The sequence below is a fragment of the Garra rufa genome, chromosome 12, assembly GCF_049309525.1.
Source record: "Garra rufa chromosome 12, GarRuf1.0, whole genome shotgun sequence".
In the NCBI taxonomy this organism is placed as follows: Eukaryota; Metazoa; Chordata; class Actinopteri; order Cypriniformes; family Cyprinidae; genus Garra; species Garra rufa.
In genome coordinates, this window is record NC_133372.1 from 9,903,462 (window position 1) to 9,930,672 (window position 27,211).

At 34.9% G+C, this 27,211-nt stretch overlaps 2 protein-coding genes across 2 annotated transcripts; both read left to right on the top strand.

Annotated features, from left to right (window-relative positions):
• The first annotated feature begins 793 nt into the window (after positions 1–793).
• On the top strand, positions 794–19,140 carry vps16 (VPS16 core subunit of CORVET and HOPS complexes). Its single transcript, XM_073851628.1, has 22 exons — positions 794–983; positions 3,032–3,120; positions 3,226–3,317; positions 4,051–4,179; positions 4,295–4,439; positions 4,545–4,660; positions 6,512–6,634; positions 6,866–6,921; positions 7,029–7,213; positions 9,303–9,379; positions 10,614–10,745; positions 10,853–11,016; positions 11,168–11,276; positions 11,946–12,080; positions 12,179–12,287; positions 13,102–13,199; positions 14,929–15,033; positions 15,252–15,329; positions 15,447–15,616; positions 17,164–17,260; positions 17,335–17,438; positions 18,568–19,140. The coding sequence occupies exons 1-22, from the start codon at positions 934–936 to the stop codon at positions 18,713–18,715; spliced, it is 2,511 nt and encodes an 836-aa protein (XP_073707729.1). The 5' UTR covers positions 794–933; the 3' UTR covers positions 18,716–19,140.
• Positions 19,141–19,259: 119 nt separating this feature from the next.
• On the top strand, positions 19,260–27,197 carry rgn (regucalcin). Its single transcript, XM_073852319.1, has 7 exons — positions 19,260–19,374; positions 21,509–21,674; positions 23,629–23,814; positions 24,412–24,618; positions 24,711–24,842; positions 26,493–26,647; positions 26,725–27,197. The coding sequence occupies exons 2-7, from the start codon at positions 21,512–21,514 to the stop codon at positions 26,773–26,775; spliced, it is 894 nt and encodes a 297-aa protein (XP_073708420.1). The 5' UTR covers positions 19,260–19,374; positions 21,509–21,511; the 3' UTR covers positions 26,776–27,197.
• Positions 27,198–27,211: the final 14 nt, after the last annotated feature.

Below are 27,211 nucleotides of genomic sequence, written 5' to 3' on the forward strand. Positions count from 1 at the left end.
GACAGGGAAATAGCCAACCCCCAACCCCACAAGACAAGAGTATAATTATAGCAGGACTGCTTTTGTAATATTAACAATGATGCGATTTTGAGACGCTCAACAACAGCATGTTATCTCCCACCACAAAAAGTCCTAATGATTACAGCCTGCTGCATTCTAGCTGAATGAGGTTGCATTTCAAAGAGATCCAGACAATACAAAGACAAGAGGACAACAGCTAAGCCCAGGCTCAGGCTGATTCCAAATGTTCCTATGTATGTGACAGCCTTCCTTCTAAACGCCAACACACCTGCGCCATTCTTCTGTCCATTCCTGGATGAAACGACACAACAGGTGTCCATATCAGGTGCGTTGCAGCTGTGGATAGACGTGACTTGTGGGACAGCAGCGACACCATGTGGTACTTCAGTATTTATTGAGTGAAAAATTGCTGTTGGAGAAAAAGTTATCCTCCTTCGGGGGTGCGTGGGACTTCAAGAACTTTGTAATCATTGGTAACTGGCCTACAAATCAACGCCTTATCCTTGTAACCTCAATCGACTTTTTTTCCAGCGCTGAGAAAAGTAACAGATGCCACGTGACACCTAAATCTACGTACTACGTGCTTCAGGACAATGATGTGCACATAAATAACTATACATAGTCACTTAATAGAAAAATAAAACATTTAAATTAATATTATCGTGCTTAACCAAAACATTATCGAGTTCCATTGAACTTTAGTACTACTGCCAAAACACTAGCTGGCGCCAAACACAAACGCTCGTCTCTTATCAACGCTATCAGAGGCAGAAGAAGATTATAGGAAGAGATGGGCGAGGAAGAATGAAATAAACAGCACATTAAAATTATTAATCATAATGCAGCGCTAACTGGGATATTTATTATAAACTTACTTATACACTTCCCATCGTTTCACAAGGAGAAGGGGACATGGCGTTTGTCACAGCGAACTGGAACCCTCTGGGCGAAGCTTTTTACAGGTAAGTTAAATAACAGAACAGCTAAATCATTCTGTTTATTAAATGTGCAGAGAGTATATGTTAGTATGAAATCATCGTACTGCTCATTTGCACTCGTTTAGGCACAGAGAAAGTGTAGGTTTTAAACTGGGTGTTTGTTTTGAAGAGTCGCTGTGTCATGTGACAGCTGTCATGAGTGGCAGTGAATCAGTTTACAACAGCACAAATGCCTGTTTCTTTCATTTATGGAAGTAGTATGGATTTAATTGTAACTCTAAACAGTCGAATTAGTTATTAGTAGAGTCATGTTTCTTACAACTAAATGTGTTTAAGCTACAGCTCTTAACAAATACCGTAGGTTGCTTTATGTGAACTATAATCATATTAGCATCAAGACAGGAAAATGGAGACGGCACACTGCATAAAATGATGCTTCTAGCTTCCTTTGTGCAAATTATCTGCACACAGATACAAAAAATGTTTGAAAAAATATTTTCAGTTATGGTTTTAATCTATGATTAGTTCATGTATGTATACAAGTATGAATCTGCAGTGTCATAGATCTTTTTTTAGCACTTTGGCACAGAAATCTTAACTTTCTTTAAACATACATGAACCACAGCTCAAGCATGTGTTTTCAACTGTTTTATAAAATATCTAACATAAATACACTACTTGTCAGATTTTTCATGTTTTTAAAAAAGTCTCTTCTCACCAAGCCTTCAGTAATTTGATCCAAAGAACAGCAAAAACAGTAAAACTTTGAAATATTTTTACTATTTAAAATGACTGTTTTCTATTTGAATATATTTTACAATTGTAATTCATTCCTGTGATTTCAAAGCTGAGTTTGTACCGTCAATACTCCAATCACATGATCTTTCAGAAATCATTCTAATATTCTTATTTGCTGCTCAAAAAACATTTATTATTATTATTATTATTATTATTATTATGTTGAAAACAGCTGAGTAGAATTTTTTCAGGGTTCTTTGATGAATAAAAAGTTCAGAAGAACAGCATTTATGAAGAATGAAATATTTCTGAAATAGAAATCTTTTGTAACATTATAAATGTCTTTATTATCACTTTTGATCAATTTAAGCTAAACGAAACCCTTGGATCTTTCTATTCATCAAAGAATCTTAAAAAAAATTACTCAGCTGTTTTAAATATTGATTATAGTAATATTTAAAAAAAAATGACTAAACAGCAAAACAGCTAAAAAGGATCATGTGACACTGAAGATATGGAGTAATGATGCTGAAAATTTAGCTTTGAAATTACAGGAATAAAATTAAATTTTAAAATATATTAAAACAGAAACCAATTATTTTAAATAGTAAGAATATTTCACAATATCACTGTTTATTTTGAATGAAATAACTGCAGTCTTGGTGAGCAGAAGAGAATTAAAAAAAACATTAAAATTTTATTTACTTACTGATTTATACAATTTGTATGAATAAAGCAGTTTGAGAAGAAGTTGAGAAAACATATTTTGAGTGTAACTTGTAATATAATACAATTATTTCAATAATGAGAGTATTAACTTGTTTAATAGGAAATTGAATATTGTTATAATTTAAAACCATTTAAATAAAGTCTTTGTCAAGCCCTTGTTATTCTTAATTTTGACATTAATTTTCATTTTTACACCAGACATATATATCGGTTCAAAATATTGGTTATCGTTCTGCTTGACGTGTAATAAGTGGCATCGTCCCTGAAAAAAAATAATATACCTTCTGTTCCATATTTTATTTGTCATGTCATGTCAGTCAATTTTAAAAACCAAGAATGTTGTCATTGCCATACTCTAAGCATATCTCTGAAAACCCTAGGATGTCCACTTTAAAGTACATTTAAGCTTAAAACTGTGACACGTAAGATATGAGAAATTCACTCAAAACAAATGTCCTCTATAAAGGACAAAACAGAATTCATAATGGTTTCCCAGAAAGCATGGGTGTTTTATGGTATGTTGTACAGCAGAGCAGTCGTACTGTGTACTACTATGCTTTTAATTTTTAACTTTTTTTCCCCTCTCCCTTATTTTCCTGAAACAGAAAGATTGAATTGTATGAGATGGGCTGGAACCTGAAAGATGGTCTGAGAGAGTGTCTGGTTGCTGCAGCTCCATATGGGGGTCCCATCGGTGAGTTTTGGGTGACATCAGCCCAGCAGAATATTGTTTGCTCAAGATTGTATCTCAGTACAATTTTGTGCAGTTCAAAAACACTGACACTTCTTTCTCTATCAGCTCTCCTAAGGGGACATAACCGACGCTCTCCCAGTGCCAGACCTCAGTTAGAGATCTACTCTTCCTCAGGAGTGCCTCTGGCCAGTTTCCCAGTAAGAACACACAGCTGCACAGCAGGGCTCAAAATAAAACTGAAATCGCAAAATGGCTTAGTGCGATTATCAGATCGCAAAGACTGTTTAATCTGTTTAATTGAATCAATATGCATGGCGCTGTGTTCTTATACGTTTGTCACTCGTGTTTGCAGTGCAGTTCAGTTCACAGTAAATGCTTTTCCAAACAAACTCATCTGTGCATCTGTTGCATAGAATTTGAGTTGCCTATATCATGCATTTGGAAATCCCTCTATGGGCTTAATACTGTTTTTCATCAAAATAAAAAGTTAGATTGTTTAACATTTAAAGGAGACCTATTATACCGCTTTTTACGAGAAGTCTCAGGTGTCCCCAGAATGTGTCTGTGTAGTTTCAGCTCAAAACACTCCACAAATCATTTATTAATCACATGATTTATATCATGTTGAACATGCCCATTTTGAGTGGAAGCAGAAACACGTTGTTTTTTTCGTGCATGTCTTTTTAAATGCAAATGACCTATTCTGCTAAAAAGCATGTTTGGTTTTATTTATCATGTCTATCGCGGTGAAATCATGCGTTTTAATGCCATATTAGTTTAAACTTCTGATATAGGGTTTTCAATTGTTTAACGATTAGATTTCCCCCCAAATCACGCATCTCTAGAATTAACTATTATTAAAGTATACTGTTCTTTTCAAATACTTCTATGAACAAAACTGCCGTATTCTGACCTTTCTCTTTGTTTCAGTGGAAAAGTGGAGTGGTGAAGCAATTAGGTTGGACCGTGTCTGATGACCTACTGTGTATTCAGGAGGATGGTACTGTGCTTGTCTACGATCTCTTGGGTGGCTTCAAGAGACACTTCAGCATGGGAAATGTGAGAATCCACACAGTTGTAATAGGATGCATCCGTGATTCTATACTTTCAAAGCATTGTTTTTTTTAAAACAGTATTAATTTATTGCTGAGCTGTAGCATTGATTCTCTCACAGGAAGTTTCTCAGAGCCAGGTGCTGGAAACCAAGATTTTCCATTCGCCGTATGGGACAGGTGTTGCCATATTGACGGGTGCCTTGAGATTCACTTTGGCCACAAACATTGATGACATAAAACTGAGGCGGTTACCTGAGGTCCCAGGTAAGATATGCAGTTTTTGTGGTGATATAAGAATACATAATTCCATAGTATTGTGAAACTGTAGGGTTGAGGTTTCTAACCCTAAATGTTTATTTTTTATTTTAGGTCTGCAGGGGGCGCCCACATGCTGGGCAGTCCTGAATCAGGACAGGCAAAGTAAAGTGCTGGTTGCAAGTGGATCTCATCTGTTCGTCTTAGACAATACAGCTTGCACACCTGTGGTAAAGACCTCTCACACAGACTAAAACTGCACTGATATTGTCAGTGTTTTATTACCTGATAATCGCCCCAAATCCAAATAATGATATATACAGTTGAGGTCAAAAGTTTACATCCCCCTTGCAGTATCTGCAAATTGTTAATTATTTTAGCAAAATAAGAGGGATCATACAAAATGCATGTTATTGTTTATTTAGTAGTACTGACCTGAATAAGATATTTCACATAAAAGATGTTTACATATAGTCCACAAGAGAAAATAATAGTTGAATTTATAGAAATGACCCCTTTCAAAACTTTACATCCCCTTGATTCTTAATGCTGTTTATTTTTATTTTTTTTATTTGAAAATCAGAGTCAATTTAACTTATTTAGTTTTCTGGGAAACTTGTATCTTTTATAGCCTCTGAAGTACGGTGGCCGAGAGAGCTCAGCACGCTGCAACTTAGGAAAACACATGCAAACAGAAAAAAACGACAACAAATTAAGAAAACATCTTCATCAGTTTGACAACACAGGCGCTGCACATCCTCGCAACGGAAATGTGCTGCAAACACAGGAACGCGCTGCAAACACACAAAAGCGCTGCAAACACAAGAATGCGCTGCAAATAGCACGGACCACAACGGAAATGTTTCGGGGGACCTCAAAAAATGACGAACCCATCCGGGACCTGATTATTTGTTCAGTGGCTGTTGGTCAGAGCAGAGGTGTTGTCGGTGAACTAAAAGGTGATAGTTCACTTTTATCACCTTTTAGTTCACCGATAGTACCTCTGCTCTAATAATCAGGTCCCAGATGGGTTCGTCACTTTTTGAGGTCCCCCTGAAACATTTCCGTTGTGGTCTGTGCTATTTGCAGCGCGTTCCTGTGTTTGCAGCTCTTTTGTGTGTTTGCAGCGCGTTCATGTGTTTGCAGCGTGTTTCTGAGTTTGCAGCGCGTTTCCGTATTTGTGTTTCATTGCGAGGATTTGCAGCGCCTGTGTTGTCAAACTGATGAAGATGTTTTCTTAAGTTGCAGCGCGTTGAGCTCTCCCAGCCACCGTACTGAAGGGCAGTACTAAATAACAAAATATGATATTTAGGCAAAATAAGAAAAATCTCCATTCTGTTTGAAAGCTTTCACCCTCTGGCTCTTAATGCATTGTTTTTCCTTCTGAATGGTCAGTGAGCATTTGAATCTTCTGTTATAGTTGCATATGAGTCCCTTAGTTGTCCTCAGTGTGAAAAGATGGATCTCAAAATCATGCAGTCATTGTTGGAAAGGGTTCAAATACACAAAAATGCTGGAAAACCAAAGAATATGTGGGACCTGAAGGATTTTTCTGAAGAACAGCAGGCAGTTGAACAGTTCAGGACAAACAAGGGACTCATGAACAACTATCACTAAACAAAAAACAAAAAAACACAGATGTGGATCATTCAGGTAATAACACAGTATTAAGAATCAAGGGTATGTAAACTTTTGAACAGGGCAATTTTTATAAATTCAACTATTATTTTCTCTTGTGGAAACATCTTTTATGTTAAATATCTTATTCAGGTTAGTACTAAAACAATATCATGCATTTAGTATGATTTCTCTTATTTTAGTAAAATAATTAACATTTTGCAGATTCTGAAAGGGAGGTGTAAACTTTTGACCTCAACTGTATTTGGAAACTCAGATTGATGACACACATGTAACAGACCAAGCAATCAAAAAAGTGCATAAACAGACAATGTGAATAAGAAACCACATGCTAAATAATGTGTGTGTGTGTGTGTGTGTGTGTGTGTGTGTGTGTGTGTGTGTGTGTGTGTGTGTGTGTGTGTGTGTGTGTGTGTGTGTGTGTGTGTGTGTGTGTGTATCAGACTCCACCAGGTCTCTCTCCACAAGCAACAAGTATAGTTCACATGTGTGTCTCATTCAGTTATAAGTATCTGGCACTCCTCACTGACTCTGGCCATGTGTGGATGGGCACGTCAAACCTAAAAGTAGGTGAAACCCAGCAATATCACTTTGTATTTTATTAAACTGTTTATTCTGGTCACAATTGTAGAAACTCGTGGCCAATGGTCTAAGCGATTGTTTTCCATCAGTTTATTAATCTCTCCACTTGAATTAATTTGTTAATTAGGTAATTAATTACTCTGTCTTAAGCCTTAACTAAAGCCTTAATATTTTTGCGCAGTGAAGCAGCATCATGTGAATGTTTTCTTGTGCAGGAGAAACTTAGTGAGGTGGACACCAAAGTCAAAACTCCCCCTAAACAGATGGCCTGGTATGACACCATTTTACACTTTGCATGATTTATGTATATTTGGTGTTTGTTGTGTTTTCAGTCACATTTACTTTTAAGGACAAGTTTGTATTTTTTTTTTCTTGCAGGTGTCGCAGGCCCAAAAGTCAGCAGCCATCGGCAGTGGTAATGTGGGATGGGCTGCTCATAGTGGTGGGAGAGTGCAAAGAAACAATTCAGTACCACCTGGACGATGACTCAGTTCTGGTGCCCGAACTGGATGGGGTTCGGATCATCAGTGGAACACACCATGAGCTTCTGCAAGAGGTTCCAGGTTAGAAAATAAATATGTGACTCTGGACCACAAAACCACTCATAAGTAGCACTTTATTTATCAAATTTTCTTTTATGCCAAAAATCATTAGGATATTAAGTAAAGATCATGTTCCAAGAAGAGATATTGTGAATTTTCTTACCATAAATGTGACCCTGGACCACAAAACCAGTCATAAGGTTAAATTTGACAAAACTGAGATTTATACATCATATGAAAGCTCAATAAATAAGCTTTATATTGATGTATGGTTTGTTAGGATAGGACAATATTTGGCTGAGATACATCTATTTGAAATCAGAAATCTGAGGATGCAAAAAAATCAAAAAGACTGAGAAAATCACCTTTAAAGTTGTCCAAATTAGGTTCTTAACAATGCATATTACAAATCAAAAATTACATTTTGATATGTTTACAGTTGGAATTTTACAAAAAATCTTCATGGAACATGAACTTTACTTAATTTCTTAATGATTTTTGGCATAAAAAAAAAATCAAAAATTTTGACCCATGCAATGTATTTTTGGCTATTGCTACAAATATACCCCAGCGACTTAAGACTGGTTTTGTGGTCCAGGGTCACAAATATATCAAAACTTAACTTTCTGATTAGTAATATGAATTGCTAAGAATTTCATTTGGACAACTTTAAAGGTGATTTTCTCAATATTTAGATTTTTTGCACCCTCAGATTTTAGATATTCAAAGAGTTATATCTCTGCCAAATATTGTTCTATCCTAACCCTTAACCTTTTGCAAACCCAAATTTACCCTTATGACTGGTTTTGTGGTCCAGAGTCACATATAGAGGAAATTATGCCCTACCGTTCAAAAGCGGGTTGGTAAGATTGTTTTTAATCTTTAATTCTTTAATCTTTAATTTATTCCTGTGATGGCAATGCCACACGATCCTTCACCAATCATTCTAATATCCTAATTTGGTACTCAAGAAATATTTCTTATTATTATCAATGTTGAAAGTAGTGCTGCTCAATATTTTTGTGAAAACTGTGATGCAGTTTTTCAGCATCTTTGTTGAACAGAAAGTTCAGAAGAACAGCGTTTATTTGAAAAAGAAATCTTTTGTAACATAATAAAGGTCTTTAGTGTTATGTTTGATTTAAAGGGATAGTTCACCCAAAAATAAAAAATAACCCCGTGTATTACTCACCCTTAAGCCATCCGAGATATATATGACTTTCTTCTTTCAGACAAATACATTTAGAGTTATATTAAAAATGTCCTGGCTCTTCCAAGCTTTATAAAGGCATTAAGTGGCTGTTGAGAATCCAAGAAGTCCAATAAAGTGCATCCATCCATCATAAAAGTGCTCCACACAGCTCCAGGGGCTTAATAAAGGCCTTCTGAAAAGAAATTGATGCCTTTGTGTAAGAAAAATATCCATATTTAAAACTTTACAAAACTTAAATCTTCCACTAGCTGTCATATAGTGTTCCAGCAGGTAACCTAGGACGTAGAAGTAGCGTAAGCTCTTGTGAGAAGTGTGGAGAGAGGAAAATAAAACGCTGGTCATGATTTAGAAGTACAAAACAAAGATTTGTAAAGAAAAATGTCAAAGGATTTCCTTTGCTGTAAACAACTTGGTTCTTGTGAGACTCACCGGAGCTTACGCTACAAATACGTCCTACATCATCCACTGAAACGTCATTCTCTCACAAATGCTTGTATGACAGTTAGCGGACGCTGGAGATTATGGTTGATTAAGTAATAAATATATTTAATTTTCTTACACAAATGCATTGCTTTGCTTCAGAAGGCCTTTATGAACCCCTGAGAGCCGAGTGGAACACTTTTGATGATGGATGGATGCACTTTTTTAGGCTTCAAAATCTTAAGAAAACCATTCACTCCCATTATAAAGCTTGGAAAAGCCAAGACATTTTTAATATAACTCCAATTGTATTAGTCTGAAAGAAGAAAGTCATATACACCTAGGATGGCTTGAGGATAAGTAAATCATGGAGTAATTTTCATTTTTGGGTGAACTACAATATAAATAGAATGCAGCCAGGTTTTATGGTCCCTGTAGCTAACAAATATGATTTTATTTTCCCATGATGCTGTACAGGTGCGTGTGAGGAGATTTTTAAAATTGCCTCAATGGCTCCTGGGGCATTACTCCTGGAGGCACATAAAGAATATGAGGTAAAACATATTTACTGTGTCAGATACACATTATTAAAACTTGGATATGGTGTCTTAATGGGTTACTCCACCCCAAAATGAAAATTTTGGCATTAATCACTTACCCCCATGTCGTTCCAAACCTGTAAAAGGTTTGTTCATCTTTGGAACACAATTTAAGATATTTTGGATGAAAACCATCAGCTTTTTGACTGTCCCATTGAATGCCAAGTAAATAGCACTGTCAAGGCCCAGAAAAGTATGAAAGACATCGTCAAAATAGTCCATCTGCCATCAGCGGTTCAACCATAATTTTACAAAGCTGTGAGAATACTTTTTGTACGCAAAGAAAACAAAAATAATGACTTTATTCAACAATTCGTCTCCTCCGCGTCACCGTAGAGCTATTTTAGAGAGTATTCCCTGCTCTCTGTCAGCTGTGTCATGCGGATATGCTGTTTTCCTTTGAATCAAAGCTTAAGAAACCTAGAAAACATATCCGTGTGTTGCAGCTGACAAAGAACACCGTATGCTGTTTGCGTCCGGGGGATACTCCCCAAAATGGCGCTATTGGTGACGTAGAGGAGATGAATTGTTGAATAATGTCGTTATTTTTGTTTTCTTTGCATACAAAACGTATACTTTTTTGGGCTATTTACTTGGCAGTCAATGGGACAGTCAAAAAGCTCCCGGTTTTCATCCAAAATATCTTAAATTGTGTTCCGAAGACAAACAAAGCTTTTACGGGTTTGGAACGACATGGGGGTAATTGTTGACAAAATTTTCATTTTGGGGTGGAGTGACCCTTTAAATGTGAAAAATGTAGAACATAATCATGACTTAATAGATTTTACAGTTACAGCTATTAAAGTTGTTGGAAAAAGTATTTGTTGTTAATTTGACTCAAGGTTATCGTAATGGTAATTAAAAATATTAGGACAATTAAGAAATATATGGCTAAAATGTTAAATTGTTGCCAGCAGAAAAAAATGTTAAAGGGGTAGTTCACCCAAAAATAAAAATTCTGTCATCATTTACTCACCCTCAAGTTGTTCCAAACCTTTGAGTTTGTTACTTCTGTTGAACACAAAAGAAGACATTTTAAAGAATGTGGTTAACCAAACACTTACTGGTGGCCATTGATTTCCATAGTATTTTTTATTTATTTTTTTACATTTTTAGGTGAACTATCCTCTTAAGTGCTAATTATGGCAGGTATATGTCTAATGGCTTTTGTGTGTGGAAATATTTGCAGAAAGAGAGTCAGAAGGCAGATGAGTATCTGAGAGAGATTAAAGAACAGAGTCTGCTGACCGAGGCAGTAAAGCAGTGTGTGGAGGCCGCCGGACATGAACATGAACCAGAGACACAGAAAACACTCCTGAGGGTGAGCCACAACAGTCTGAATGCTGCGAGTAGAGAAACATTTCATTTACATAAGGAATGATAATAACCATGTGTTTATACCTTCTCACTTGATTGTTCTCTGTGCAGGCAGCCTCATTTGGGAAGTGCTTTTTGAGTAATTTCCCCCCAGAGCAGTTTGTCATTATGTGCAGAGACCTGCGGGTGTTGAATGCAGTCCGAGACTACACCGTTGGCATTCCACTTACCCACACTCAGTTCAAACAGATGACCGTACAGGTGCTCATCGACAGGTGAGACCATAAAAGGATCTAATTTTGTGCAGAACAATTGTCTGTTTGCATGAAAGAGAATTGTTTTATGATTGCTTCACCTTTGAAGTTTTAAAGTAAATGCGACAAAGGAGATTATTCATCTTAATCTAGGGCTCTTTCTCTGTTTCAGACTGGTGTATCGTAAACTGTATCCACTGGCTATCGAGGTTTGCCGCTATTTAAAGACTCCAGAATATCAGGGAGTGAGCCGAGTACTCAAACACTGGGCCTGCTACAAGGTATGTGTATGTGCTTATTTACTATACATATGAGGGGAAAAAAATCTGAAATATGAATGTTGTATAACATTTCAAAAAACAGTTGTGATGTTTACAATTATAAAAAAAACTGTCAAATGTGATTTTTAAAAAAAAAAATTAAATAATTCCAATATTTTGTATACATACTCTTCAATGCTTTTATTTTATTTTTTAAAGAAATAAAAACTTTTATTTAGCAAATATGCATTACACTTATTAAAATTGACAGTAGAGTCTTTTACATTTTACAAAAGATACATATTGCAGATCAGTACTGTTCTGTTTTATTATATTCAAAATGCAGCTTTGGCAAACTACACATCAAAAATAATACACATTAAAAAATCTTACAGACCCCAAAGTTTTGAACGGTCGTATGGACTATTTTATAATACTTTTAAAGTGCTTTAGTGTCTCTTTTTGAAGTCCCCATTTTTTCTAAAAATAGAATTTTCCCATTCATTATTCCATTTATGCAACCACAGAATCAGAGCACATTTGCAAGTTCCATTGCATTTGCTAAACCTTGTGAAGATGTATGATGCTTCATTCAGTCTGAGAGGTTCGGATGTAGCATAACAGCTTATGAGCAGAGTGCCCATCAGTAAACCCCTATAAAAATTGTTTCCTTTTTGTGTGTTTTTGTAGGTCCAGCAGAAAGAGGAATCAGATGAAGTCATAGCTAAAACTGTAAGCTTTAAGCTTGCTGATGCTGCTGGAATCTCCTACTCTGAAATCGCCACTAAAGCATATGAGAGTGGACGCACAGAGCTCGCCATTAAGGTACACGCACAGTCGCACACAGACTATGTTCCAATAAAGACCAGGGGCCACTGATATTATGGATCATCAGTCAGTTTGTGTTGGTCTCTGTCTTTCAGTTGTTGGAGTTTGAGCCTCGTTCTGGTGAGCAGGTCCCACTGCTGTTAAAAATGAAGAAAAGCCCTCTGGCTTTAAGCAAAGCCATTGAGAGTGGAGACACAGACCTCGGTACAACCAATTTTAACATACAGTTGAGGTCAAAAGTTTACATACACCTTGCAGAATCTGCAAAATGTTAATTATTTTATCAAAATAGGAGGGATCGTACACAATGCATGTTATTATTTATTTAGTATTGACCTGAATAAGTTATTTCACACAAAAGATGTTTACATATAGTCCACAAAAGAAAATAATAGTTAAATTTGTAAAAATGACCAAAAGTTTACATACACTTGATTCTTAATACTGTGTTGTTACCTGAATGATCCACAGCTGTTTTTAAGTTTATTGATAGTTGTTCATGAGTCCCTTGTCCCTCATGAACAGTTAAACTGCCCACTTTTCTTCAGAAAAATGCTTCAAGTCCCACAAATTCTTGGGTTTTTCAGCATTTTTTTGTATTTGAACCCTTTCCAACAATGACTGTATGATTTTGAGATCCATCCTTTCACATTGAGGACAACTGAGGAACTATTACAGAAAAGTTCAAATGCTCAAAAGGAAAAACAGTGCATTAAGAGCTGGGGGTGAAAACTTTTTGAATTTGAAGATCAGGTTATTTTGTCTTCTGGGAAACATGTAACTATCTTCTGTAGCTTCTGAAGGGCAGTACTAGATGGAAAAAAAATGATATTTAGGAAAAATAAGAAAAATGAACACATCTTCATTCTGTTCAAAAGTTTACACCCCCCGGCTCTTAATGCATCGTTTTTCATTCTGGAACATCAGTGAGCATTTGAATGCCAAAAGCATTAGAAACTCACAAATATAACCTTTAATAGTATCCCAATTCACTGGAGATGATTTTCTTGTATGCTAGTGTACACAGTGGTCATGTACCTGAAGAATGAGCTGAACAGAGGAGACTTCTTCATGATGCTGAGGAACCAACCTGTGGCTCTGAGCCTCTACAAACAGGTATAAACTTATTTATGATGAAGAACATGTGACAGTCTCATTGGTCCAAACTCCTCTGCTGATATCTGTATATCAAATCTGTTCTGACTTGGTATGATTCTATTGCTTTATTTACAGAAAAATTACTGTCTACTTATCATCAAAGCAATTCACATCAGCTTCATAGCCTCAGTGTTGGTATCGTTAACTACAGTAAAACTAAATTTTAAAAAGTCCTTTTCGTAATTAAAATAAAACTTGAAAATGTAGCCTTGGAAACTAAAATGAAATGAAGAAAAATTAAAGCTAATAGTTTTAAAAGACATACATAACAAAATGACCAAAACAAAAATTAAAACTATAAAAATAACAGCTGATGCAAAATATTAATAAACACTATAATATATAAATAATACACTGAAAAAAAAACATTATGTAAATTTAGGAGTTTTTGCAAATCTACTTAACTAAGTTAAGTAAAATTGGCAAAGGAAATAAGTACATTGAACTTTTTATATATATATGTAAATATATATTTTTTATATTTATATAAACTATTTTATGTTTACCCTGCAGTCCTCAAGTACAATTCACTCAGCCACAGTTTGTAAACTTTACTCAAACATCATAGTGCTGGAAAAAAAATGCCATTAAAGCATGTGGTTCACTTATAAACATGTATGTAAGCAAGTAAACGCCTCCTCATTGTTTTTAAGCTTGCATGTTGACTCAATGTTACTAACTGTTAGTTACTAACCAAGTGAACACAGAGATCTCAATACTTGGCACATGATATACAATGATGGTAAAAATCAGTGAATAGTTTTTGAGTATGAATGGGTCATTTTGAGTAGAAAATTAACTCTAGATGTTACAAAACAGCAAGTTACTTAAAGGTTGTATCAGCGATTTCTAGCCTAAAACATAAAGTGTCGATTTCAGCTTACCTTTCATCACGATCCGCTCGCTGCCTGCCCCATAAATTGTCTGTGAAAAAACCGCGTCTCTCTGGTCAGCCTAGGGTCCGAGATATGCCAAAAAAAACAATCGGCGCTATCAACACACCACAGATAACCAAACAGTGTTCCAACCAATCAGCGTCAGGGGTTTGGTGTTGTGGACTTTCCTACTGGTGCAGGGATGTGAGGGAGGCGGAGCGAACGTCCACAACACCAAATCCCTGACGCTGATTGGTTGGAACACTGTTTGTTTTTGTGTGGAAAGGTTGGTAGTACCGATTGTTTTTTTGGCATATCTCGGACCCTAGGCTGACCAGAGAGACGCGGTTTTTTCACAGACAATTTATGGGGCAGTCAGCGAGCGGATCCTGAAGAAAGGTAAGCTGAAATTGACACTTATGTTTTAGGCTAGAAATCGCTGATACAGCCTTTAACCTAACAACTAAAGCAACCATCAAACAGTGTAAATACATCTTGTAAACCTTATTAATTATTTATGCCCAAGTGCATGATGGGAACAACGGGATCATGACTTTGATATTTACTTGAACAATCTTTGTAAAAAATAATAAACAATTCCAAGTAAAATATACTTATAAGTTCACATTTTAAATTCTACAAGCTTAAATTGAGTACTAATATTGAATTTACTCCTTTTTTCTTGCCTGAACTAAATTATTTAATGTAGAAATTACATTTGTTTTTCTGTATACCACAAAATAATTTTTATCAGTGTACAAAAATACCACTTTGTATGTTTACATTGTCTTGGTTTATTTTGTGTGTTTTAGTTCTGTAAGCATCAGGAGCAGGATACATTGAAAGATCTTTTCAATCAAGATGATGATCATGAAGAACTTGGCAATTTTTACGTAAAGGCCAGTTATAAAGAGCAGGTAGGGGCTTACAATTCCTTGTTCCTTATTTTCTTTCCACTTCATGATTTGAATTACAGAAGTGCTATAAAGGTACAACAAATTATGGTGGCTCCATTTCCACCAATGGGTCTTCTTTGCCTTCCACTTTTATTTCTTAATACTGTAATTTTTAATAACATGATTGCTAGTTGCTTTGGTAGCCTCGAAATAAATGTAATGTGTCTGTGTAATTGCAGAGGCTGGAAGCTCGGATTGCTGATTTACAAAGTGCTGTGGATGAGTACTACAAAGCCAAGAATGAATTTTCTGCCAAGGTGAAGACCTCAGACTCTTTTGTTACAAGCAGCCTTGGTCAGAGTTCACGGTCTGTGTAGCCAGAACATTACATCTGTGAATTATCAAAAGGAATTCTTGTTTTTCTCCTCTCTCAGACAACAGAAGATGAAATGCGTCTGCTACGGTTTCAGAGGAAGCTAGAGGAAGAGAAGGGAGAGACACTTGTGGGATTCTCTCTTCATGAGACTATGACCACGCTGCTTTCTGTAGGACTGCACAAACACGCTGAACAACTTTACAAAGACTTCAGAGTGCCTGATAAGAGGTGTGACTTCTATTTATAGTTTTACAAACATGATTTATAGTTTCACTTTCTATTGCACTGTTATATATATACAACATTTAAATTATATTCAGAAACACAACAATCCTCTGAGCTTGAGTGATGAAAGAGAGTAGTTTTGTTTTCAAAACTGATATAATAAATTCTGGGGACACCTGACACTTAACATTACATATTGTAAAAAGGGGCATAATAGGTCTCTTTTAAACGTACCCATAACACCAAAACTGTCTCTAACCTTACCTTTATCACACCTCAGTAGCAGTAAAAGTGTTGTGCATTAACAAAAGCTTTTAATCATTGTATAATATCTGTTAAGAAGTGCAAGATGATAAGAATTAGCAGTTAATGCCATTTGTAAGCATTTTAACTTGCAGGAAATAATGAGCTGTTAATCATTAGGTAATGTTTAATAAGTTTATAAGTAAACATTAACAAGCACATTATCTTCTAGCTATTTGAATATTTGAATTGAATGTACAGGTGAAGTCAACAGTTTGCAGACACCTTGCAGAATGTTAATTATTTTACCAAAATAAGTGGGATCCTACAAATTGCATGTCATTTTTTTTATTTAGTACTGACCTGAATAAGATATTTCACATAAAAGAAGTTTATGTATAGTCCACAAGAGAAAACAATAGTTGCTAAAAATGACCCTGTTCAAAAGTTTGCACAAATTCTTTGGTTATTCAGCATGTTTGTGTATTTGAACCCTTTCCAACAATAACTATGATTTTGAGATCCATCTTTTCACACTGAGGACAGCTGAGGGACTCATATGCAACTATTACAGAAGGTTCAAATGCTCACTGATGCTCCAGAAGGAAATATGATGCATTCAGAGCTGGGGGTGAAAACTTTTGAACATTTTTCTTATTTTGCCTAAATATCATATTTTTTTTTTCATTTAGTACTGCCCTTCAGAAGCTACAGAAGATACTTACATGTTTCCCAGAAGACAAAATAAGTTAAATTTACCTTGAATTTCAAATTCAAAAAGTTTTCACCCCCAGCTCTTAATGCATTGTGTTTCCTTCTGAAGCATCAGTGAGCATTTCAACCTTCTGTAATAGTTGGATATGAGTCCCAGATTTGTATATTTTTTTGTAGATTCTGCAAGATGTTTGTAAACTTTTGACTTCAACTGTATGAACTAATGATCTGCTAAGCATTGTATAATGCTTGTTAATGATTTATTAATGAAAGTTATTAAAAAGTGTTACCCAAAGAAATAATATCTGCTGTCCCGGGTGTAACCTGGGTAATCACAAGTGTAATCACTTGTAATTTCTTTTTTTTTTTTTAAATGCATGTAACCCAAAAAGTTGTGTTTACAAATCTCAAAAAAACTGTTAAATACAATATAAATACATTGATAAGTCACATTAAATTTGAGTTACAGTAGTTTTCTGTATGATTAGACCAGATGGTCTAGTCTTCCGAGATGCTGGTATGGGCTCCGGTGCAGAAAATGAATGAATAGATAATGTCATGACAATATGTGTGAAGGTGTTTCTCATTATCAGGTTCTGGTGGCTGAAGTTGAAGGCTCTGGCTGAGAAGGAGGACTGGGAAGAGCTGGAGAAATTTGCCAAAAGCAAAAAGTCTCCTATTGGATATCTGGTAACTAATGTCCTGATGATCTGAATTATTGTTGGGAATTATTATACTATTTATAATTCTTTCTCTGCTTACAGCCATTCATCGAGGTGTGCATTAAACACCATAACAAAAATGAAGCCAAGAAATATTTGTCTAAAGTCACACCAGAGCAGAAGGTCAAAGCTCACCTTGCAGTGGGGTAAGAGCTTGTTCCAAAAACTACATGTGACACAGCAGTAACTGCTGAAAATTGAACTTTGAAAATGCATTTTAAAACTCATTAAAATAGAAAAGGTATTTTAAACTGTAATATTACTATTGTACTATATTTTCGATTATATACAGTGCCTTGCAAAAGTATTCATACCCCTTCATTTTTTTTCACGTTTTGTTGCAGCATTATGTTAAACTGCTTTAAATTAGTTTTTCCCCACATCAATTTACACTCCATACACCATAATAATGATAAAGCAAAAACCAGATTTGCAAGTTTTACTAATTTATTAAAAATAAAACACTGAAATAAGTACATTGCATAAGTATTCATACCCTTAACTCAGCACCTTTACAGCCTCAAGTCTTTTTGGGTATGATGTGACAAGCTTTGCACATCTGCATTTGGCAATTATCTGCCATTCTTTGCCTCACCTTTTCACCTCTCAAGCTCTGTCAGCTTGGATGGGAGCTGGCAGACATTTTCTAGAGTCCTAGTTGTTCCAATCGTCTTCCATTATGGATAATGGAGGCTACATGCTTCTGTGAACCTTCAATGCAGCAGATTTTTTTTCTGAACTCTTCCCTAGATCATTGCCTTAACGCAAGTCTGTCACTGAGCTCTACAGGCAGTTATCTTGACCTCAGGACTTGGTTTTTGCTCTGATATGCATTTTCAGCTGTTAGACCTTTTCTGAGAGGTGTGTGCCTTTCTAAATCATACTCATTCAAATGAATTTGCCACAGATTTTTACCTCCACTCGAAGTGTAGTAACATCTAGAAGCAGTATGAATGCTCCTGAGCTAAATTTCGAGTGTCCCAGAAAAAGTTATGAATACTTATGCAATGGGATCTTTTCAGTTTTTTATTTTTAATAAGTGTGTAGCTTGATGTGGGCGAAAAAGTAATTTAAAGTAGTTTAACATAAGGCAGCAACATAACAAAATGTGGAAAAAAATGAAGGGGTATGAATAATTTCGCAAGGCACTGTAAATGCAGCCTTGATAAACATAAGAGACTTTTCCTTTTTTAACATTAGTAAACATTACTGTTCCTGATTAAGACAAAGAACCACAATAAATATTGTAAATGAAATATATCGTCTCTCACACAGGGATATGGAAGGTGCCGCAGAGGCTGCTATCGAGAGGCGTAATGAATCAGAGATCAGTACTGTTCTGTCACGCTGTTCAACCACCGCTGATCATCATCTTCTGATGGAACGCCTCAACCGTGCTAAATGCACTGTTGCCAAAAAGTGAGCCTGTACCCTTCTCAGTTCAACTGCATTTGCTGCCCAACAGTGAACCTCTGGGCGCCAATTCTCCTGCACAATGCAGCTCACAGCAGAATTCGCTTTCGACTGTCTAAATGCATCCTCTGATGTAATGGAACACTTTCATGAAAATTCTGCACAGTGAAGGACCTTTCTTGGCCGAACAGCAAGAAAATTGGCATGTCAGCTTTTTATGTTTTTCCTGTCTCTGTCAGACAGCTAGAAGCGGTTCCCATCTTGCACTTCGCTGTAAAGCATAAAAACCTATGTACCTAGAATTGCATTATGAACCATTGTGTATTAGTACTGTATTTGATCACATGTCTGTGTTCTGTAGAGATTATCTGCTTTCATGAATATAACAAAGCATTTGTTATTTCAAATAAACCACGGTTGGATACCAAAAAAGTGTTAAATGCAATATGTGCACACTATTGGTTCTTTGTCTGTGATATTTTAACCAGGCTTTTCTCTCATGACTGGGGTCAAACTCCTCTCTCCTGCACTTTTGTCCAAATTTTGCCGTGTATTTATACGTGTGACCGCAGAGGGAGCTCTGTCACATTTACAGACGGAAACTTTGCAAAGTTGGAGACTTTTGCAAGAACAGCGACTACAGAAGAAAAGAGGATATAAGTTATAAAGGTATGACAACACAAAAGTCTTGTTTTGCAGGAAATATGTGCAACAAACGCTGTTTTTCATAGAGCTGCATGACTTTATCACGTGATTTTGTAGTTCGGTCTTTCCAGAAGACTGAGCACAAAATGTGCAGTTTTGCAGTTCTGATTGTTTCGGTTTGTGTAACTTTACTTTAACGGCGTTTGTCTTACAAATTAATTTGTTCGCGAAACCAGTAGATAATAATTGAAACCAGTAGATAATAATTCGTGCTGATGTGTTGTCACTGTCAGTGCATTTCTAATGAGAGGTGTGTCGTTTGTTGACACGAGCGTGATCCACGACAAATTGTGACAGTGCACCGATTCATCTGTAAAGTCATTCTACTAATTGTCACAGTTTAATGTAATTATTATTTCGTCAGTAAGAGTCAAGTAAATGATCGAGATGATTACGGTTATGATTATGAAATACAGCCATGATGTTTTAACATATAGTCACCTGTCATACATTCATTCATAGGTCATGAATGAATTTATTAAGTTTCTGTATGATCCATATTAAATGTATTTTTATGGTCATTCTTTATATAACTATACAATATTAACTATAAAATAGTAGTAGAATGGCACCATCAGTCTCAGGTCTCAGGGCAGCATTTCTGTCTCAGCCAATGGTGTGAGTTTAAGGCGGGACTAAATTTTTGCTCGACCAATGGCAGACGGGGCAGTGTTCTGGGGAAACTGGTTTAGCAACAAAGGCCAGTTGCATAAACCTGCGAAAATTAAAAATAAATAGGAAAATAAAAAAGGAATATTTGATTCGATGAAAAAAAATAAATACAGAAAATAATAAAGGAAAAGGGGTAATAAATTTAAGATTAAAATGTATTACAAATATTACACAATTTTTATTTTATTTTTTTTCTTATTTTCTGTATTTATTCTTACATTTATTTGTATTATTTTTTTACTTTTATTTATTTTTTATTTATTTATTTTTCATAATTAATTAATTGAAAAGGATAAAAATAATAATTATATTAAAGGTAAAAAATATTCAAAAAATGTAAAAATACATACAGAAAATAATAAAGAAAAGGGTAATACAAAATAAATTCAGGAATTTCTGTAATATTACAAATGAATTAAATTAATAAAATTTTTTCGTTATTTATTATTTTCTATTTTTATTTTATCTTTATTTTTATTGTTTGTATGTTTCGTTTAATTCTTTTTTTTACAAATATTTTTATTAGTTTTATGTTTCTTTTTATAAGAATAATTAAATTAATAATATAAATGTAAAAATACATACAGAAAATAATTTTAAAAAAGGTAATAAAAATAAATTAAAGATTACATTTGATTACAAATTAATTATATTAACTTATTGATACTTAACGTATCATTATTTTCTGTATTTTTACATTTTTTATTGTTTTTAACTTTGTTCATTTATTTTTTAAATAATTTTATATTTATTTTGTTAATAAATAAATGAATTAATTACTTAAATATAAAAAGAATAAAAAATAAATGAAAGAATAATCAAAGAAAAATCAAAAGTAATAATATAAATGTAAATATACATACAAAAATAATAAAGAAAAAAGTTAATGAAAATAAATTCAAGATTCAAGATTTATTTTTTTATTTGATCATTTATTTTTGGCATTATTTCTATATTTATTTTTATGCGTTAAATAAATTCATTCATTAGTTAAATTTAAAAAAGGAATTAATAATTAATAAAAAAATAAAAAATAAATGTAAAAAATGCATATAGAAAATAATGAGTAAAGAAAAAAGTTTTTAAAAATCAGGATTAAATTTTATTACAAGTGAATTGTGTTTGTTTTATCAAAACACTTATTCCTTTGTTTATTTTCCTGTTACTTTTATTAATTCATCTATAAAAGTATTTATTTTTAGCTTCTGCAGATTTGGTCCTCTATATAAGTCTTAACTACATTTTTATGTAACTGACATTAAAACGTTATGACCAGTCTTGCCGAAAAAAAATAGGTTTCTAACTTTTAAGACTAGTCTAAAGCAGTTTATGCAACCAGCCACAGTTCATGTTTGCAATTAGTTTGTAAGGTAAAGGTCGTTTCAGGACATCATACAGTTACATGAACTACACTTGTGTGTTTCAGGTCATGTCATCGATAAAAGTGCAATGTGTTATCAAAGAAAAGAACCAAATCGGTGAGAGTCCAGTTTGGGAGGAGAAGGACTCTACTTTGTTGTACGTTGACATTGCGGGTAAAAGGGTCAGCCGGTGGAACTCACTGACCAATCAAATAGACAGTATTCCCACAGGTAAGCCCCAAGACACACAGTAAGTGTAGTGTGGACTGCATTTTAAGTGAATAAAAACTTGCATTTTAATTAAGAGTATGTTCACACTTGTCATGTTTGGTTAGATTAAAACAAACTCTGGTGCGATTTCTCTGTTAGTGCGGTTCATTTGAGTGAGTCTGAACGCTGCCATCCGAACCCTGGTGCAGTTCGAATTAAATATGAACAAGTCGCAATGCTATGCGACCTGATTTTATGCAGGGAACAAGCTGTGTATCCAAAACAAAATGAGCAACGGGCAAACGTGGAGCAACGAGGAGGTAAAGTGCCTTTTATGAGCTCTTTGTGAGTTAGCAGGTGGTGAAAATAACATCATATACACGCAACAATGAGTGCACTTTAGTCCGGCAGATAGCATTAGGTCTATTCAACTTAAAGCAGCGCTGAGCAGATCAATCAGTGAATGAGTTCAGTGAGTTCCATCAAAAAATATACAGTGGTGTGAAAAAGTGTTGGCCCCCTTAATGATTTTTTATTTTTTTTGTCACACTTTAATGTTTCAGATCATCAGACAAATGTAAATATTAATCAAAGATAACACAAGTAAACACAACATGCAGTTTTTAAATGAAGGGGTTTTTTTATAAATGAAAAAAAAAATCCAAACCCACATGCCCCCTCCCCTCCCCAAACATGAGTTCAGTTTCTCTAGCCACACCCAGGCCTGATTACTGCCACACCTGTTCGCAATCAAGAAATCACTTAAATAGGACCTGCCTGACAAAGTGAAGTAGACCAAAAGATCCTCAAAAGCTACACATCATGTTGAGATCCAAAGAAATTCTGGAACAAATGAGGAAGTAAGTAATTGAGATCTATCAATCTGGAAAAGGTTATAAAGCCATTTCTAAAGCTTTGGGACTCCAGCGAACCACAGTGATAGCCATTATCCACAAATGGCGAAAACATGGAACAGTGGTGAACCTTCCCAGGAGCCGGCCGGCTGACCAAAATTACCCCAAGAGTTCAGCGACGACTCATCCCAGAGATCACAAAAGACCCCACAACAACATCTAAAAAACTGCAGGCCTCTCTTGCCTCAGTTAAGGTCAGTGTTCACGACTCCACCATAAGAAAGAGACTCTGCAAAAATGGCCTGCATTGCGGTGTTCCAAGACGAAAACCGCTGCTGAGCAAAAAGAACATAAAGGCTCGTCTCAGTTTTGCCAGAACACATCTCGATGATCCCCAAGACTTTTGGGAAAATACTCTGTGGACTGACGAGACAAAAGTTGAATTTTTTTTGGAAGGTGTGTGTCCCATTACATTTGACGTAAAAGTGACACAGCATTTCAGAAAAAGATCATACCAACAGTAAAATATGTTGGTGGTAGTGTGATGGTCTGGGGCTGTTTTGCTGCTTCTGGAATAAATGGAATCATGAATTCTGCTGTCTACCAAAAAATCCTGAGGGACAATGTCTGGCCATCTGTTTGTGACCTCAAGCTGAAGCGAACTTGGGTTCTGCAGCAGGACAATGATCCAAAACACACCAGAAAATCCACCTCTGAATGGCTGAAGAAAAACAAAATGAAGATTTTGGAGTCAAAGTGTTAATGCTCGAAAACCCTCCAATGTGGCTGAATTACAACAATTCTGCCAAGATGAGTGGGCCAAAATTCCTGCACAGCGCTGTAACAGACTCATTGCAAGTTATCGCAAACGCTTGATTGCAGTTGTTGCTGCTAAGGGTGGCCCAACCAGTTATTAAGTTTAGGGGGCAAACGCATCAAAAATGTGAATGCTAAGCAGACCAGGACCAGATGTATCATTTTCCTTTTTGGTTTGGACCAAGTCAACCAAACGAACCAAACTATAAATGTGAACACACCCTAATGGTGCATTAGACATTGATTCAAGAGAAAATGGCATATATTATGATATCAATTACTTAAAATCTCTTGTTTTTGCACAGAGAAACTTGTTGGCTCTGTGGTTCCACGGCAGTCAGGTGGTTACGTCATTGCGGAGGGAACACGGTTTGCATTTGTTGACTGGGCAAAGCGGTCAATTACAACTGCTTGCCCTGTCGATAACCAGGAAAAACCAAACACCCGCTTCAATGATGGAAAAGTAGATCCAGCTGGCAGATTTTATGCAGGTAATGTGTTTTATAATACATTTTTGCATATGTGACCCTAGGTACATTTAAAATAATTGACAATAATTAATTTATAAAATTCATAAGGGTAATTTTTAATTGAATTGGTTTAAATTGGTATATGGTTTGTTAGGATAGGACAATATTTGACAATCTGTAATCTGAGGGTGCAAAAAAATCTAAATATTGAGAAAATCGCCTTTAAAGTTGCCCATATTAAGTTCTTAGCAATGCATATTACAAATCCAAAAATACGTTTTGCTATATTCACAGTAGGAAATTTACAAAACATCATGTAATGTGATCTTTACTTAACATCCTAATGATTTTTGACATAAAAGAAAAATTTATCATTTTGACCCATACAATGTATTGTTGGCAATTGCTACAAATATACCTGTGCTACTTTTGTGGTCCAGGGTCACATGTAAAATATAAGATAATTGAAGACTTGTAAGTGATATTTGTAATTCTGCAATTTTATTGGAATTTGTAGAATTTCTGATCAAATTTAAAGAGATAGTCCACCCAAAAATTAAAATTCTTTACTCAGATCATCTACTTTCATTTGAACTGTGTCAACTTTACTTTGTGCAGGTACCATGGGTTTGGCCATGAAGCCTGATGATACAGATGGGGCTATTTACAGCCTTCTTCCTGACCACTCTGTCGTTAAGCAACTGGACAAAGTGCACCTCTCCAATGGTTTGGACTGGTCACTTGATCACCGCACCTTCTACTTTGTGGACAGCCTGGCATACACGCTGGAGGCCTTTGATTACGACATCCAGACTGGAGGGCTATGTGGGTTTGTTTTGCATTGGACGTGTGGTTGCGATGTAATCATGAAGCTTGTGTGGTTTTGTAAAATCTGTGTTTGTTTATTTGTGTTTAAGCTAACCGCAGGTTGGTTTACAAGACGGAGAAAGATGAAGGCTTACCAGATGGTATGTGCATAGACACAGAGGGTAAACTGTGGCTCGCCTGCTTCGACGGAGGAAGAGTGCTGCGTATTGACCCACAAACAGGTGTGTGAGTTTATAAAAAACTAACATAGATCAGGCAAAGCAATTTCATACAAAAGCGAATGGTGAAATGTGTAATTTGTTGCATTTTTCAAAATTCACATTTGAAAATATGAATACCATGAAACTCGTGTTTACGACAGAAACATTCTGTTTAAATGTTCATTAGCAGAACGTTCATATATGTGACTCTGGACCACAAACCCAGTCATAAGGAACTATTTTTTGAAAATCTGAAATATAAGGGTGCAAAAAAATCTAAATATTGAGAAAGTTGTCCAAATGAAGTTCTTAGCAATGCATATTACTAATCAAAAATTACATTTTGATATATTAAGGGTAGGACATTTACTAAATATCTTTATGGAACATGATCTTTACTGATTTTTGGCATAAAAGCAAAAGTCATCATTTTGACCCATACAATGTATTTTTGGCGATTACTGCAAATATACCATTGGGACTGGTTTTGTGGTTCAGGTTTTCCACACAAAAAGTAAGCATCATAACTGTTTTTATACTGAGATTATTATAATAATGAGCACCAAATCAACATATTAGAATGATTTCTGATGGATCATGTGACAGAGAAGAATGGAGTAATGATGCTCTAAATTCAGCTTTGGCATTACAGGAATACAGTAGATTTTAAAATATACTAAAATAGAAAACAGTCATTTTAAATTGTAGTAATATTCTACAATATTACTGCTTTTACCATATTTTAATAAAATAAATGAAGACACAAGAGACTTATTTCAAAAAACAAAAAATCTAAAATTCATAAATTAAAACTCATTAGGGAAATCACATTTCAGTAGTCTCTTGTGCTCATCAAGGCTCCATTTATTTGATCAAAAATACTGAAAAAACAGTAATATTATGAAATATTATTGCAATTTAAAATAACAGTTTTCTATTTGAATATACTCTAAAACATAATTTATTTCTGTGATGAAAAGCTGAATTTTCATCAGCCATTACTCCAGTCTTCAGTGTCACATGATCCTCTAGAAATTTTTGTAATATGCTGATTTATTATCAGTGTTGGAAACAGTTGTGCTGCCTAATATTTTTGGATACTTTTAGGATTCTTTGATGAACAAATGCATTTATTAATAATATAATATTACTAGTAATATTAGCCTTTACTATCACTTTTTATCAATTTAACACATCCTTGCTGCATAATAGTATTTTCTTAAAAAAAAAAAAAAGAAATTTACTGACCCCAACAGTAGTGTAATTGTTCTATTTTAAATAAACACTGTTATTTTTAACATTTTGTCCATCAAATAATCATAAACATATCATAGGTCCAAAAAAATACTATTTCCAGCTTTCATAATAAATCAGCAATATCAGAATGATTTCTGAAGGATCATGTGACACTTAAGACTGGAGTAATGATACTGAAAATTCAGCTTTGCATCACAGGAATAAATTCTATTTTAAAGTATATTACAATAGAAAACCACTATTTTAAATTGCAATAATATTTCACAATATTACTGTTTTTTTCCTGTATTTTTAATCAAGTAAACACAGCCTTGATGAGCAGAACAGTCTTCTTTAAAAAAAAAAAAATGTTTGAACAGCTATATATATATATATATATATATTAATTAGTAATTAATGAACTCCCCTTCTTAGGCAAACGACTGCAGACAGTAAAAATACCAGCCTCAAAAACCACTTCATGCTGTTTTGGAGGGAAGGACTACAGTGATCTCTATGTCACCTCAGCATGTGTCAACATGGATGCAGATGCACTGGCCAAGGAACCTCAAGCTGGCTGCACATTTAAGGTAGATGTCTTGTTATTTCATATTACGCTCACAGCATGACGTGACCTCTGACACTATATGCTTTCTTTTTACCTCAGGTGACTGGTTTAGGAGTGAAGGGCATCCCACCATACTCATACACTGGATGAAAACCCAGGAAAGAATGAGAATAAAAGTGCTGTGACCATTTTGCAGTGATGATACAACAGTGTTCCAATTACATATAATATTAGATACTAAAATCTTACCTCATTTCAGATTATTTCTTCATTTCAGACATTAGAAGCACTTTGTCTACATGACTAAAATCAAAGATGTAGGTCTATGTGAAATAATTCTATTCTTTTTAATCCTGTTTACATTAATTACACAAAGAGCATTCTGTGACTGCACAAGTTATACATTTTTGGAGATTTTAAGGTGATTGTGTAATTTAGGTAACCTATAATGTATATTAACCGCAAATGTGTTTATTTGGCCGTGCTGCTGAAGTCAGACAACCATGATTGTAAAAATGATGTAATTATGATTGACATAATAAACTTTTTTTTAATTCTCTTGCAAGTCAAAATGACACACAGCTCA